This window comes from Lolium perenne, chromosome 4, assembly GCF_019359855.2.
Source record: "Lolium perenne isolate Kyuss_39 chromosome 4, Kyuss_2.0, whole genome shotgun sequence".
In the NCBI taxonomy this organism is placed as follows: domain Eukaryota; kingdom Viridiplantae; phylum Streptophyta; class Magnoliopsida; order Poales; family Poaceae; genus Lolium; species Lolium perenne.
In genome coordinates this window covers 57,047,847-57,065,083 of record NC_067247.2, presented here as the reverse complement: position 1 = coordinate 57,065,083, position 17,237 = coordinate 57,047,847, and the positions used below count along the sequence as shown (strand labels likewise).

Sequence of the window (17,237 nt, the reverse complement as noted above, 5' to 3'; positions counted from 1 at the left end):
GACAAGCAAGGTTCCTCCTCCTCCGGCCACACCTCATGTATCAAATCAATACTACTCCCTCCGTTTTAAAAAGAAACTTTTTAACTTTATCGATAGATATCTAGATACGGAGGTATATAGACATGTTTTAGCTATAGATTCATTCGTTTCCAGAAAAAGTTGTGAAGCTTTCTTAGGAACAGAGGGAGTATAAAATTTGAGACTCATCAATATATTATATGAATTTTTATAATTATATATTGTTTATATATATATATATATATATATATATATATATATATTGTTTATATATATATATATATATATATATATATATCAATCAGTGACATATATAGAGACATAGTTCAACCGCCCATGCTATGTTGGAGGAGAAAATAGGGGAAAAGGCTAAAATAAGGCTATGACGGTGTTCCCTAGATTGGCGAGCATATGTTTTCAGTGGCGGAGCGGTTGACGAGTCGAGCGAGCGGGGAGCAAAGCTAGGTACTCGAACGTGAGCCGGGCGGTGGCGGGGCAGTTGATGATGGCACCACTCTAGGTGCTACAAAAACGGGAGAGGAAGAGTTGGACGGTCCGAGACAAAGTCTAGCTGCGTTTGACGTACGCGAGGTCCCTAAAAGTGGTGGCGGAGATTTGGGTTGGTGAGGGGAGGGTGTCGGGCTAACTAAAAAGCCTTTTTATTTTTATTTTATTTCTCTAAACTTTTTTGAAGCAAAAAAGGGTTTACACTTGAAATTTAGGGGGTGATAATTTCAGAAATAAATTAGGGTTTTGCCCATTTTGCCATTTTTCGTATGGACTGAATCTCCTCTAGATTTGGACATTACCCGCCTTAGCACCGGCAAGTTGAAAAAAAATCAATATTTTGGTTTGTCATGTCTAGATAGGGTTGCACTCATGACTCACACATTGGGTATAGGAAACAAATCATGCGAGCACGATGTAGAAGCAGACCTCGAGGTCCCTGTGCCCCGTCCTCCCTCCCATGGTGGAGAACCAATGCAGAATAATTTCCAACAACCATTCGTCCCATGCATGGTTGTAGCGTCAATCGACTTTGGGCCAAAATTCAGCTGCGCCGATGTTTTTTAACCAAAAATTAATTTTTCATTCCCGGTGCAACGCACGGGCACGTTTCCTATCAATAAAAAAAAACGTTTCATCATCTCAAAAGCAAAAGGCAACCAGGACAACGATTACCGCAAGAAACAAACCGAGTCCATCACGAAATAAAAACGGATGAGAGCCCTGATGCATTATAGATGGAGTCCAGATGTTGTACGTGAATTGCCCAGCTCGTTCCCATCCCATACAGATCGTGTACGTTGTCATCACAAGAGGCGTTCCTTTTTCTTGCGAATCGAATTTAGTACTCCGTACGTGATACAACGTGTCACGTCTGGTCTCCTGGTCTAAAAAGAGTGCAGGTCGATGTAGGCTTGCCTGCAAACGCTCACATATATACTGCTCGGTCGAGCCTAGAGCAACCGAACGATCTTGACGGCGGGTGGCTCGCAAGAACTAGGAGCAGATTGCGAAAACATGGAGGCGCTAGAATTGTGGGGCGGCCGTGGCGAATTGTGTTTGTGGCAAAGTGAAGCGGCGCAATTCTAAAGAAACAAAGCAGAAGGGGAACGGAGATAGAAGCCGGCATCCGCGGTATGGAGCATGTGTCGGCGTACGCATCTCCATTGACAACGCCGTCAACACCTGGATTGCCACCGCCATCAGTTCGTCATTGCCCTCTGCAGGAGTTCGTGAGGTCAAGGACACAGGGTTATGGAGTATCTGCCAACAGCGACGTGCAATCTAAAGAAGCCACTCTATACAACATCCTAATCAATCAACTACATAGGATGCTCCGCATATCTGCGCATGGATGTAAGGATGTTGATGCTCTCACAGCCATTGGACCTAACCACGCAAGGTAATGAAACTCCAACTAATAAAACATGTAAGCCCTGCAATCAGGTCAAGCAGCTGTGACACCTGGCCACCGGTCGCCCTGGCTTTCATGGATGATCGTGTCCACAAAGAAACAGCTGCAGCGCGGCATCCACTATGATCAAGTCATGCCATCGTGCTGATCTGCTAATTCAAACCGAGGAACAAGAATATTATTCCGTCGCTGCTAATCAGATCATTGAACTGCAGCATGGGCTCGGGCTTGTAATTCTAAAAGAGTATATTATTTCATAATCCTGATCTGAAAAATTGGAGAGAAGCAAAGTCCATATGCAAGTACTAAGAGACGCGATGTATAGATCAGTAATTTGATGTCCTCATCCACATGCATATTCGTACTGGACTAAGCAATGCTCAGAGTTCATAGTGGTATTGAAACAAAAATGCAGGTTGCTCTTGATTTCATAGGGGCAAGTTCAGCTACACGGTGATAATAACAAAGCAAAAACACATTTTCAAAATATTCTCAATGGTAGTTGTCTTTCCGTAAAATAATATTCAGTAAAAATCAATCCGCCGCAACGCGCGGGCATATTTCCTATAAAACTAATATCATTAAAAAGTGTTTTTAATACGAATCCAACGATACTAATTACATATAATATAATCAAGATTTTGTTGCTCAATTTTTATGATCAAAGTTTATCTTAAAATACGCATGCGTCTTATTACTTAAAACGGAGGTAGTACAAAGCTAGCTTCTAAGACAAGTCCTAGTCCATACTACTTCTAGTACTACTCGGATATATGCACCAGCACGTCAGCTCTGGTATACGGATCGTATACGGAACCGAGCACACAACTCCGTATCGGAGTCTGGCGTGATTATTCCTAATAGGTATGGCGCCGACTGTATGATGGGCTGATGTCAGATTGGTAACAAATCATGGAGTACTGCCTATCAATCCTATCCGTTAGATCGTAAGGAATAGACGGTCCAAAATTATTTAGGGGTGTGTTCATATATAATTGCATGCAGAAAATTCGCAAAAAAAAAATATAGGCAGATGCCATATATGCATACACCAGCGCCGTCAATAAATACGTTTCTTCTGGAATTAGCGATATAAAACCCTGCACATACGTGACATCGACAAGCTAGCTAGGGCACCATGGAAAAGGAGGCGATGCGCCCAAGCAAGAAGGCCCGCGGCCGCGGGACCTCCAGCGACTCCGGCGGGCTGACGGCGCTCGCGCTCCACCTGGCCAACAAGTTTTCCAGTAGCACAGAGCACAAGGACCAGAACATCATGTTCTCGCCGTTGTCCATCTACACCGCGTTGGGCCTTGTGGCGGCCGGCGCCGGTGGCACCACCTTGGACGAGCTCCTCGCGGTGCTCGGCGCCACGTCGCGCGACGAGGTCGCGGAGACCGTGCGAACCGTGTCGGAGCGCGCCCTAGCTTCCGCCGATGACCCTTCAGGGCCGCTGGTCGTTAGTCGTTACGTCGGCATGCGGCGTGTGGTGCCAGAAGGATCTGTTGCTCAAGCCGGCTTACCGGCAAGCCGCTGTCAAATCCTACAAGGCGGAAGCACGGGCTGTCGACTTTATTAGTAAGGTTAGCAATAGTTCCAACCCATCTGTCGATCTAAATCTTTAACCTGTGTATCTCACAATTTGTGCTTTACAACATGATCGATCGATCTCTTATCTGCGCAGGCAGAGGATGCAAGAGAGGAGATCAACAGCTGGGTCGCGGAAGCCACGAAGAAGTTCTTCACCTCCGTCCTCCCGCCAGGCTCCATCCACGGGGGCACTAGGCTCGTTCTCACTAATGCCATCTACTTCAAGGGCGAGTGGGAGGAGGCCTTCCTCCGGAGCCGCACCAAAGAGCACAGGTTCTACCGTCTCGACGGCAGCGCTGTCCGCGTGCCCTTCATGTCCGGAATCGGAGGCGGCGACTACCGGGTGAGCTGCCACGACGGGTTCAAGGTGCTCAAGCTCCCTTATAAGCAGGCCGCGAAGGGAGCGGGCGCGCGGTACTCCATGTGCGTCTTCCTCCCAACTGCGCGCGAGGGTCTGCGTAGCCTTGCTGACGAGATGGCATCCGGCGGCTCCGGCTTCCTGTTCGACCACATGCCCAGGTGGACTAGGAGCGTGACCGAGCTCCGGCTCCCCAAGTTCAAGCTGTCCTTCTTCTGCAGCATGAAGAAAGTTCTCGAGAGCTTGGGGCTCCGGGAGGCATTCAGCACGGACGCCGATCTGTCTGACATGGTGGAGGCCAACTCCGGCGACATCAACATGCGGGTGGAAGATGTGTTTCACAAGGCGGTCGTCCAAGTGAACGAGGAAGGCACCAAAGCGGCCGCCTCCACGGCCGTCACCATGGTCTTTGAGTGCGACGAAGAGCCTGAACCGCCTGTGGATTTCGTCGCGGACCATCCGTTCGCGTTCTTCATAGTTGAGGAGGTGTCCGGTGCGGTGCTTTTCGCCGGCCACGTTCTTGACCCTTCTACCAACACCGAGTAATGAACAGGGTTTTTGTCCTGTGCCCAAGATAGTAGTGGAAGCACGGTCTTCAATTGGCACATGGAGCTACTGTGTAATTTTCTTTTCTATTCTTTAGATAAGAGCTAGCTAGTATTTCACTAGTACGGTAGAATAATTATTCAGATCACTACAGGAATGGAGCTAGACGCCGACGGCCACCACGTACGCCGAGGGCTTTTTATCGGGGCCGTCGGCGTACGGCCTCGCCAGGGCACCTCCGGAGGACGACCGTCGGCGTACCGATGCCGTCGGCGTAGAGGTGGCTACGCCGAGGGCTGCCCTCGGCGTCTACCAGGCCCTCGGCGTAGAGGTCTCCATCACCTCCCCTCGCACCCGCACCGTCACCGCCCTCTCACGGCGTCAGCCAGACGCCGAGGGCTACCCTCGGCATAGGGCATGGCCCCCCTATGCCGACGGCCACCCTCGGCATATAGGGTTTTTTATTTTATTTTTATTTTCTCTCTCTCATATTACTTTATATTATGTTTCTATTATTTATTTACTAGTATGAATTATTAAAAAATGGTTCTATTTTTTAAGAATTCGTAGATGGCATACATTGCTAACTTTAACCCTAACTCTAACCCTAACCCTAGGGTTTCCACATACATTGCTAACGCTAACTCTAACCCTAACTCTAACCCTAACCCTAACCCGGGTTTCCACATACATTGCTAACTTTAACCCTAACTCTAACCCTAACCCTAACTCTAGCCCTAACCCTAACCCTAGGGTTTCCACATACATTGCTAACGCTAACTCTAACCCTAACTCTCACCCTAACCCTAACCCTAGGGTTTTCACATACATTGCTAACCCTAACTATAACCCGGCCTAACCCTAACCCTAGGGGTAGATCTGCGGGGTCCCGCCCTAGGGTTTTCCAAGATACAGATCACCGGAGGGTCAGAATTGTTGGAAAACTTGCATCTGCCCCTAACATATATGTACACGTGTGATGTAAGGTTTGGCTAACCTTGGATGTACCCGGCGTTGACGATTTCCACATAATGGGCTACCACTTGCTAAAATCCAGGATCTGTATGTGGAAACCCCCGCCATGGCTCAAACGGAGCCTATTTTATGGTAAAGTATGCCCAACCTATGGTTTCAATGTACATATGTCCTAAACAAAGCAAAATAAATAAAAAAAGTCCACTGGTAAACCCTCGCACGGAGATAGCTATAGGGGTAGATCTGTGGGGTCCCCGCCCTAGGGTTTTCCAAGATACAGACCACCGGAGCGTCGGAATCGCTGTCGGCATAGACCCCTGCTGCGACCATATGGTCAGGTCTATGCCGACGGCATTGCCGTTGGCGTAGACCCCCGCCTGGCAGCCGCGCCCAGCGTGCCGCGTGTCCACTGCATGGGCCATGCAGTCGCCGAGGGCCTGGCCGTCGGCGTAGACGCCACACGTGGCAGCCTCGCGACGCGCCACGTCGCCCCACGGCGCCCAGATGGCGTGGCTATGCCGAGGGCACGACCGTCGGCGTCTGATGGAGCACCGTTAACGGCGACGGCGCGCCGTGGCCAAACACCGAGGGCAGCTACGCCGAGGGTGAGGTCGCACCGTCGGCATATGCGGCGTACGCCGACGGCCGGGTCTACGCCGACGGCACGGTGCCAGGTGCCGAGGGACCTGAACGCCGAGGCGCTATGCCGAGGGCTGCCGTCGGCGTAGCCTACGCCGAGGGCCAGGCGTGGCTACGCCGAGGGCAGCTGGCCGTCGGCGTCTACGTCGATTCCTGTAGTCGATATACTTTGTGGAATGAACAATGTGGAAACTTGGCAGAAAACACTTGATGGCAGGCTGACGGTGCATGGCTAGCCATAGTGGGTAGTATCATATAGTAATACCATGCATATGATATTTTTTTATGATACTACTACCTCTATAATGCATAGTATCATGGGCTAGTATCAAAGTTTTACTTCATTTATTGATTTGTATAATATTAATACAAATTTGTGTACAAGATCTATTTGACACTAACTTTTTTCGTGATATGCGCTATGATACGGTATTCACCTACGTTACTCTAATTTTCTCCCTCCATAGTAATTAGCTGCCACATCAACATTTTAGTGGGGCTAAGATGCATGATACTAGTTAGGATACTAACACTATGGCGAGAGTATCATTTTGCATGGATAATAATACAAGCTACGAAGCTGTAGAGCGTGATAAATGAAAGAAGATAGTAATATTATTTTCAAATAAAAGAGTGCACAAATGAAGGAGCATCCTTTTTCCTAAAGTTACCGTAGAAAAAAAAAAGCAATAGTATATTTTCCGAATAGAAGAGGTGACAAATGATGAAGTATTTTCTTTTAAAGGGTGTCGTACTATGTTTCCCTGATAAAGCAAGCGACGAACGATCCTGTATATTTTTTTTTCCAAAGTACTGGAGAAGCTACTAACATTTTCTTTCTGAAATATTGTAGATGGTAAGTTTGAAACACTACAGCAAAGCACAGTAGTTCAAAGATAAAAGAGATGTAGGAAGTTGTACTCCAAAGATGACACCCCATGCACATGTCTTAGAAAGCTAGTATTTTTTTCCGAATAAAAGAGGGGATGAATAATGATTTTTTTATGTCAATGTAGATGAAGGCAGTGCTATGTTGGTCAAATTTTTTTTATTTCAAAGCATTGTAGAGGGTACGTTGACGAACGGTCTAGCATTTTTTGGGAAGTAAGGGCGAAAACACTGCAAAATAGCGTTGTAGACACAGATAAAAGAAGGGCAAGGAGTTGTACCGGCTGGGGTGATCGTAAGTTCATTAATAAAAGAAGATAGTAAATATTTCCACGAATAAAAGATGTGTGGAATTATAAAGTATTTTTTAGCCATTGTAGAATAAGACAGTAGTCTCTCTCCTGAATAAAAGAGGCGACGAATGATGGGTATTGATTTAAAGTATGTAGTAGTATTTTTACTGCATAAAAGAGACAATGAACAATCTAACTATTTGTTTCCATAAGAAGTTTCCCAAATAAAAGAGATGAAGAATAATGCAATATCTTTTTTAAGTCGATTGTAATATTTTTACCTAATAAAGAGGATTTTAAGTAGGCAGTAATACTTTTGCTAGATAAAAAAGATGATGAACGTTAAAAGAGGATTTTTGAAGTACGCAATATTACTTTAACGGATAAAAGAGGCGACGGACGATCCAGAAGAAGACGGTAGTATGTTTCCCGAATAAAAGAGTCGACGAATCTAGCAAAATTTTGGATCAGGTACGTAGTAATACTTTTGTCGGATAAAAGAACGATGAATGTTAAGAGAGGATTTTAAAGTAGGCAATGGTATTTTATCGGATAAAAAAGGCACCAATGATCCAGAAAAAGTCGGTAGTGTTTCCCAAACAAAAGAGTTGACGAATCTAGAAATTATTTGCTACAGTAAGTTGTAGTATTTTTGCTGGAGTGGGCAGCAATATTTTCCCAAATAAAAGAGAGACACACGATTTATTGTTTTGTTTTCAAAGTACTGCAAAAGATAAGGTTGATGTCGGATAAAATAGACGATGCACAATCTAGCATATTTTTAAGTACTGCAAAAGAAGAGGTTGACCAACGGTATAACTTGTTTCGCCGAAGTATTACCGAAACACCGTAGCTAAAATGGATGATTTTATGGGAAAGTAACGGTGAACCGGTAGACACTGTTCATCGGTGTGGGACGAAAACACCTAAATATATACCACTGTAGCGTGTACTGTTCATTGGACTGTAGCACACATTGTTCATCTATGCTATGAATAATAACCAGGGCAGCTGAGAGGCAAGCAAAACTGTGTGTTCTTTTTATATAGTACTAGGAATGTGTGGCGCAGGGCCCGTGAGTTTGCAATGATGTCTGAAAGGAAGGAGCACCATTATTGTCGAAGGCTTATTTTATTTATAGGATTCGTGAAGAAATTGTGTAGAATTTAGATTCTATAACAATTTTTTCTACACTAGTTGTTTGATTCATAGGAACACGTCCTACAGGAATTTTGTAGTGCAAATTTCATAGAAACAAAACATCAGCTCATACCTCATGAGAAATTTCTTTGGTACAATCAAAGAGAACTCATCCTTGGTATTAACTAGGCGCAACATCTTAATCCTATGAATTTCTTATCCTATGAATCAAAGGATTCAGTAAGAGCGTTTGAAAGAAACATTCATATATAATAGTAGGGACCAGCTATAAGCATTAATATTTATTTAGGTCCAATTTCAGGGGTTATCGACTTGTATGAGAAGTAGCTAAGAAAATCAACAAATGACTTCAAGATCTAGATCCCAAGAGTTCCTCTCACTCAGAGGAGGAAATAATTGGTGGACATTGTAGATCTAGATCTTGTCTTCCAAAATCCTCAAGAATAGAGAAAATTGCACAAACCAGCAACTCTTCGGGTCATTGTTGCACAAACCAGTGACTCAAATATTTTGTTGCACAAACCAGTGACTCTAGGGGTAATTGGTTGCATGGAGCTCTAATTAACAGATTATGCAATTAAACAACATGCTTGCAGAGAGGATTAAAATGGTTATTAGATGGATAGGCTCCAAACGAGTTTCCCATGATCGGTTTTCTTTAAGTAGGTGCCTTCAATCAAATATTTTTGGAGGTGCTCGAAATTAAAACCTGTCTCCAATAATTTTGGAGGCGGTTAGCCTTTGGCAATAAAAGAATTTTTAGAGGTGGTGGAAAATAAAACCTCCCCTTGGGTCGATTGAGGGGCGGTCAGAAAATGCGCCCGCCTAGAGATTTTATTCTTTGGAGGAGGCGTCAAATAAAAACCAGGTTCGAGTCTTGATTTAGTATACAATGGCTAGTTTTTACTGTCCGAAAAAATTCGGAAATCCGGAAATAACAACTATGTTGCACTAGAATTTCCGCCCAACGTTACCCAATTGAATTGTTTTCCCAAGGAATGGGAATCGCAAGGAGGGCGACGACGAATGGCGGACGCTCCGGCTTATTCACAAGAGCGGTGTGAAAATATTTAGATGGTCCGTTAAGGGCCACGGCAGCAGCAGGAGGCACTCGAGCAGTGGGTCCCGTTTGGGGGAAGCGACTGAAGATGCTCTTAGAAACTAAAATCTGAATGATTTTGTATCACTAGTACAGATCCGGCAATTGGAGGAGGTGCGCCCGTGGTTTGGATTTTCATTGGACCACCTCCAAAAATCCGTTCTTCAGAGTGGGTGATATAATCGACCGCTTGCACACACACAATTGGCTACATATACGGCTCGTCTTTACACCTCCGGGATGCTCGACTTTTTACGGATGTCCCAAAGATATTGGAGTCGGTGTAAAAAAAAACCTCACCTCCTCTAAGCGGCGGTGATGACCGAATAATCCATCCGGATCTGCTATATATGGGTCGTCTGAATGTCTACGGGCTATCCATGTTTTCACAGTTGTTGTCTGCAGCCATCGGACCATCTAAATATTATCACACCGCTCTGGTGAATAAGCCGGAGCGTCCGGTATTCGTCGTCGCCCTCCTTGGGATTCCCATTCCTTGGGAAAACAATCCAATTGGGTAACGTTTGGCGGAAATTCTAGTGCAACATAGCCGTTATTTCCGGATTTCTGAATTTTTTCGGACAGTAAAAACTAGCCATTGTATACTAAATCAAGACTCGTACCCGGTTTTTATTTGACGCCTCCTCCAAAGAATAAAATCTCTAGGCGGGCGCATTTTCTGACCGTCCCTCAATCGACCCAAGGGGAGGTTTTATTTTCCACCACCTCTAAAAATTCTTTTATTGCCGACAGGCTAACCGCCTCCAAAATTATTGGAGACAGGTTTTAATTTCGAGCACCTCCAAAAATATTTGATTGAAGGCACCTACTTAAAGAAACCCGCTCATGGGAAACTCGTTTGGAGCCTATCAATCTAATAACCATTTTAATCCTCTCTGCAAGCATGTTGTTTAATTGTGTAATCTGTTAATTAGAGCTCCATGCAACCAATTACCCCTATGCTGTGTTTGGATGCATAGAATCCTACATGGAATTGAATTGGACTATCACTTTCCAAATCTGAGATGGAAATGAATTGGCTCTGAAATAGAATTCAGCTGTTTGGATGTGCTCGGAATTTCATGTTGAAATCGAAAGGTGAACCAATTCCAAATCCTGTTTGGATGTACAAACGCTGGAATTTGGTGTTTTGTTAAATCTAAACAATATAAATTTGTGTACATGTTAGTTAGCACACACAAAAATTGACCACAGCTATCCATCGTGTCCATATTAAAAAAAAACCGAATAAAGAATTAAACGGCCTCATCCCCATAATAAAAATAGACGAGGTAGACCACAGATTTCGGCCTCATCCCCATTGTTCCCAGCTCCGTCCGGCCCTTTCCGGCGAGGCGGCCGCCGTCTCCGACGCGGGATTGCCTGGATTCGTCTTCCCCGACACGGTACCCGCCTAGATCCGCCCTCCCAGATCGAGGCCGCCATCTTCGACGCTGAGCGCGCCGAGCGCTGCACGCCTCCGCTCGCGGCCAGGGGCCGAGCGCCGCGCGTCTCTGCTCGCGGCCAGGGGCCGAGCACCGCGCGCCTCCGCTCGCGGCCAGGCGCCTCCGCCGTGCGCCTCCATTCGCGGCCAGGAGACGAGCGCCGCCCGTCTCCGCTCGCAGCCAGGAGCCTCCGCCGAGCGCCTCCGATGTCCAGAGCTCGCGGCAAAGGGCCGCCGCCATTCACCATGTGCTTGCCGTCGAGCGCAACTGGCGGGAGAAGAGGAGGGGCGAACCTGGGGCGAACCTGCGTCGGGATGGAGGCGGCGACGGCGACGGCGCGTTGGTGCTTGCTCTTTTGTGCTCGCGAGCAAGAGGCGTCAGTTTCCGAGTGATTCCGAGGATCTGGTCTCGGAAAGTTTCGCGGGATGTTAACACATACCGATTCGGTCGTGGAATTTGGGCTCGGTTTCCGGGCTCCAATTCTAAGGCCTATCCAAACGGTGGAGCTCACGAATTCCAGATTCGGTGATTCCAAGCCCAATTCCATGCATCCAAACACAGTACTAGAGTCTTTGTGCAACAAAATATTTGAGTCTCTGGTTTGTGCAATAATGACCCCAAGAGTTGCTGGTTTGTGCAATTTTCTCTCAAGAATAGCAAGAATCACGGGAGGGAATGGACAGGAAGCAAGCTTTTGAGGTTCGATAATGGAGTATGAGAGAGAGCAAATAGAATGGTTGGTCTTACCTCCTCAGAGAGGAAAAAGGGCTATTTGTAGTACAAGGAAAAAACTAGCCGTTTGGAGATTCATGCGACCTAAACCGACGGTAAACCGGCAGAGCCGATTTGGTCAGGCGCACAGACCAGCTGACCAGAACACGTGCTGGTTTCACAGCCTAGGCCAAAAACCTGACCGGCCCACCGGTTTCTGGCCGGAAATTTCCAGCCCGCCAGAACAGTGTTTAGTAAGGCCTTTCGGCACAAACCGAAACACATTTGGCTCGCCGTTGTCCATCTACACCGGGAGCGCCTAAACATCCCTCCTTAGCGTGCGTTAATAGGCTACGCATGCAGGTCTCATCGATTTGGGCTTGGCCCATGAAGCATCGCCCAACACCACTTCAAGTCGTTCGTTATTTTGCATAGATTCGAAAATCGCTCGGTTCGAAATTTGTGAAGGTTTAAAATTTGCTAAGATTTGAAATTTGCTCAGATTCGAAATTTACTCAGATTCAAAATTTTCTTAACTTTGAAATTTGCTCAAATTTTAACTTTTTTGCTCAAGTTTTTTGTTGTTCAATTTTTTTTTTTGGATCAAACTTAATTTTTCAAAAAAATCAAAATTTCTTGTTTAAAATTTTAAAAAAATCACTTTTTATTTTTTTAAATCAATCAAAAAAGAAGAAACAGAGAAAAGAAAAAGGCAGAAAAAACGAAAACCGAAGAAAACTAACCAAATCGAAGAACCATAATAAAAAAAAACAAAAAACCGCGCGTAAATAGAATAGCCGTGCTAATGGGCCGCGGCTCAAGTCGTCATGTTAGCGGGCGGGACGTATTCCCTGCCGCTAACAGGCGATGTATAGGATTTGCCATCTACACCGCGTTAGGACGAGGTCCTAGCCGTGCTCGGCGCCGTTTCGCGTGACGAGGTCGCGGGAGTCGTGCGAGCCGTGGCGGAGGGCGTCCTCGCCGCCGCCGACGAAGATCCGTCAAGGCCGCTGGTCGTTACGACCGCGTGCGGTGTGTGGTGTCAGAAGGATTGGTCGCTCAAGCCGGCCTACCGGCAGGCCGTCGTTGAGTCCTACAAGGCGGAAGTACGCGCCCTTGACTTTGTAAGAAAGGTCAGCCATAGTATGCCGCCAAAGCTATATAGCTCACGTACTATTTGTGAGTTGTGAGTTGTGACCATGATCGATCCATGTGAACTGGCCTGTTTTGCAGGCAGAGGATTCAAGGGAGGAGATCAACAGCTGGGTCGCGGAGGCCACGAAGAAACTAATCACTTCCGTCCTCCCGCCTGGCTCCGTGCACGTCGACACCAGGCTCGTGCTCACCAATGCCATCTACTTCAAAGGCGAGTGGGAGAAGGCCTTCCGCCGGAGCGGCACCAAAGAGCACACGTTCTACCGCCACGACGGCACCACCGTCCGCGTGCCATTCATGGCCGGAAGCGGAAGCTGCAAGTACATGGTGTCATGCTACGACGGGTTCAAGGTGCTCAAGCTCCCGTACAAGCAGGGGAAGAATGGCGGCGGGGTACGGTACTCAATGTGCATCTTCCTCCCAACCGCGCGGGACGGGCTGCGTAGCCTTGCCAACCAGATGTCGTCTGGCGGCCCAAGCTTCTTGTTTGACCACCTTCCCACGAGGCCAAAGAGCATGACCAGGTTCGGTCTCCCCAAGTTCAAGTTGTCCTTCTTCTGCAGCATGAAGGAAGTTCTCAAGAGCTTGGGGCTCCGGGCGGCATTCGGCAACGCCGATCTGTCTGACATGGTGGAGGCCAATTCCAGCGATATTTCGGTGGAAGATATGTTCCACAAAGCAGTAATTGAAGTAAACGAAGAAGGAACCGAGGCGGCCGCCTCCACGGCGGTCACCGTGATTCTTCAGAGCTGCAGACCTCCTATGGACTTCGTCGCGGACCACCCTTTTGCTTTCTTCATCGTGGAGGAGGTGTCCGGTGCGGTGCTCTTCGCCGGCCACGTCATTGACCCTTCAAAGAAAACGGACTCATAACAGGTTGTTCTGGAGTGAGACGTTTTGCCTCGATGAAAACAAACTCGCTACTTTCTCTTTTAGCTGAGTACAAGTACGAGATCTGATTGAATTTGTCTTGTAAAAACTGTTGGACATCTCCCACATAATGCTTCCATCGAGCTGCCAGAACAGCTAAGCCATCCTAAGATCCACCTTGTGTTACCACTTACCACCAAAGCTCGTTTGATTGGAGATGGGGATGTAGGACCAAATTACAACCGCAAAAAACGCCTCTGAAACAGTTTGAAGGCTCGAAATCCACTGTTTCTTTAGACCATTGCACCACTCAAGCTCTCACCTACGGCTTGGGTCCTAGCGGCAACGCCCAACCTCTGAACTGCAGCATCCCAGCCATACGCTTTGCACTGTTGCTATATCCTGTCCCTTCTGCAACCACAGGCTTGTCCCCCTTCGCCGGATCCTGCGACTCCAACACATGAGGTCGCCAAGTTACTACTTGCAAGTACTTCTTGGTGGTTCCATACAAGAATCGCAAATTATCATGCCCCTTGCAAGAGAATACAAAGTTGACAGGAATGGCAGGCCCCGTGCTAGAGAATACAGTACAAAGTTGACAGCAGAAAATGAACTGAAAAAGTTTGTGACACAACGCAGTTCTTCCAAGCAGGCAAAGTTAAATGCATCCGAGTAGGAAAAAAAAAACTATATCTGGGTCAGGATAGACTAACCACCAAGCAGGATGGAAATTTAAACATTGTGAATTGACCATGCCAGCACGAATCCATCTGAATTCCATTACAGCTTTATCTGTCAGTCAGTAGTGTTTCCATGAAAACAAACCATTCGATAACAAGGAGAAAAAATGGTAAAGGAGCATTCACAAATAGAGCAAATAGGACATTTACTATCCAAATTGAGTTGACAAATGTCACTATTTGCCAGAATTATAGCCAACTGTCAAACCTCCACGATGCTGGTGAGTAAGTGGGTCAGAGCCGCTGTGAATTGCCACACCTCCACGATGCTCTGTCAACATCTAAAGGTGCAAAACTTCTTCACCCCTTGGTCTGAACTGCTTCAAGGCAAACAATAGTCAGAGAAAAGGAAATAAGCGTCAGATAGAAGTTGTTATTGTGTCCAGTGTTCCTGCAAGTCCATAATAGAGAAAAATGTTCTATACACTGCATTTTGTAATCCCATTTGCAGAGTAAATGGACTAATACCAATTTGTTATAAAATCTGAAGTTTGTCTGGAAATATCAAAAATTTAGTGTAACACATGCAAATATATCTGTCTGCAGGTGGTAATAACATACTCATAGTTTAGTTCAGCCTCCTGAGTTATATTAAATATTTCTGTCTACAGGTGGTAATAACATACTCATGGTTTAGTTCAGCCTCCTAAGTTAATTGACCGAGTTTCATGGGTTCGGAGCTGTACTAGCACTAAACTAGTCCACAGCAAGCACATCTATCTAATTTCAACCATCTACGGTACATGAATGGTCAAAAATGATGAGCTCGTGAACTTAAAGAGCTCTTCAACCGGCTCTAGTACATGTACATTCAGAGATAATCAGCTGGTGAACTTGAAGAGCTTATATAATTTGGTTGTTCAAAAATTTATACATTACAATGTGTATTTAATATATCAATTATTTGCATAGTTTATAAGAGGGCGTGCATGCCCTGATCTGATTTATATCCTTGCAGCTGTACACTGTACCTGGGAACTAGTGTCCTCAAAATGGGAAACAAGCTTAGCAATATTGTACTAGTGTCTTTTAACAGTACAGCATATTTGCACCTATTTTTTCGAGCAATCATATTTGGACACATAATATATCAGAGTAGAGAAAATATATCTCTGGATCAGGATAGAGTTACCCAACAAGCAGGCTTGGAATTTGAACATTACAAATTGACCATGCCATTGCCTATATCCATCTGAATCCCAAAACAACCTTACCGAACGTTGGTATTGTTTGCATGAAAAAGAATCATTCGATAACAACAAGAATAAAAATGGTAAAAATGGATCACAAATGTCGCAAACGAGACATTTATAGTAAATGAATTGTCAAGAATGGCATAATTTGACAGAGATAGATGGCTATGAACATGTGCTGGTGACTCAGTGAGTCAGGGCCAATTGTAGACCAACAAGACGCTCTGTCAACATTTCAAGAGCTCAAGGCAAACACCAGTCACCCAAAAAAAAGGCAAACACCAGAGTCAGCAAAATGAAAATAAGTGCCAGATAGAAGTGACAAATGTTCAACAGATTGCATTCTGGAAGTGCATTTGCAGAGTAATTGGACTAATACAAGTTCGTTATAAATCTGAAGTTTGCAAGAAACGATACTACATAGAAATAAGCACATATATCGAAAATATAGTGTACAGAATGCAAATATATCTGTCTACAGATGGTTGCAACATACTCATGGTTTAGTTCAGCCTCCTGACTTAATTAGCAGAGTTGACGAGATCAGAGCTTGTTCACACCAAGCACATGTTCTATGGTGCATGAATTTTCAAGAATGATGAGCCCAACAGGCTCTAGATACATGAACATTCAGGAATGTTCAGCTGGTTGACTTGAAGCTCATATAATGTAAATTGTTCCCAATTAGAATATGCATTCAATATTTTGATGATTTTCAGAATTTATAAGAGAATTTGCATGCCCTGATTTGATTTATATCCTTCAACTACAAGTAAATTGTACCTGAGAAAGTGTCGTCAAGATGGGAACTAAAGCTTTTTAATGCAATAGTGTCTTTTAACAGTACATCATATTTGCACAGATTTTTTTTCGAGCAACCATATTTGCACAGATTTGGACACACAAATATCACACCTGCCCATGTAAGATCGAATACTTTCCAGTAACTTCTATACATACCAGTTAGGGTGGGGGGGGGGGGGGGGGGGGGGCGCAAAGTAAAAAATGAGAATTGTTTTGTGCAAAACTAGAACGATGGGGGAACACAACTACTCAATAAAATGCATTCTAGTTTAGCAGTATATGCTACTAAACAAATCAATAAAAAAAGTGGACGATGATGAACACAGTTTTTGTCTGGCAATGGCAGTTCAGAATTGAGAACACAATCAAAATGGAAGAACATGTCGAGCTCACCTCTTCTTGCCTCTGCAATGAACCAGCCATCGGTTTTGATTGCAAATGTTTCATGAGGAATTATCCCTAAGCATTGATCTTTTCGGCAGGAGCACACAAGCGGCGATAGCACATGTACTTTTTGGGTGCAAACAGCCAAAGGTTAACGTGCCAGAGTGAACATGGAATCAAATACGGTAAACAGATTTTATTACCCTGTTGACAAAGGGCTCAAATGCATAATGAATTAATGATACATGCAAACTGTTATTTTACATGATCAACGGATGGATTGCCAGCGAGCACTAACAGCGTAACGACAAACTATCAAAGCATACTAAATTCAGGAGTGACACAATTTCCTTTTAGAACTATTGGCCAAGTGCCACGACAGCTTAAAGCTAAACCAGCTGCTCTAACCATACAAAGTACAACAATAACTGAATCGAAAACATTCTC

The 17,237-nt window shown here is 45.3% G+C and overlaps 1 protein-coding gene and 1 pseudogene across 1 annotated transcript; both read left to right on the top strand.

Moving 5' to 3' along the window:
- Nucleotides 1-3,077: 3,077 nt before the first annotated feature.
- LOC127348382 (serpin-Z2A-like) lies at nt 3,078-4,433 on the top strand (annotated as a pseudogene).
- Nucleotides 4,434-5,821: 1,388 nt separating this feature from the next.
- Nucleotides 5,822-13,857, top strand: LOC127346813 (serpin-Z2A-like). Its single transcript, XM_071828977.1, has 3 exons — nt 5,822-6,013; nt 12,544-12,777; nt 12,878-13,857. The coding sequence occupies exons 1-3, from the start codon at nt 5,822-5,824 to the stop codon at nt 13,670-13,672; spliced, it is 1,221 nt and encodes a 406-aa protein (XP_071685078.1). The 3' UTR covers nt 13,673-13,857.
- The last annotated feature ends 3,380 nt before the right edge of the window (nt 13,858-17,237 follow it).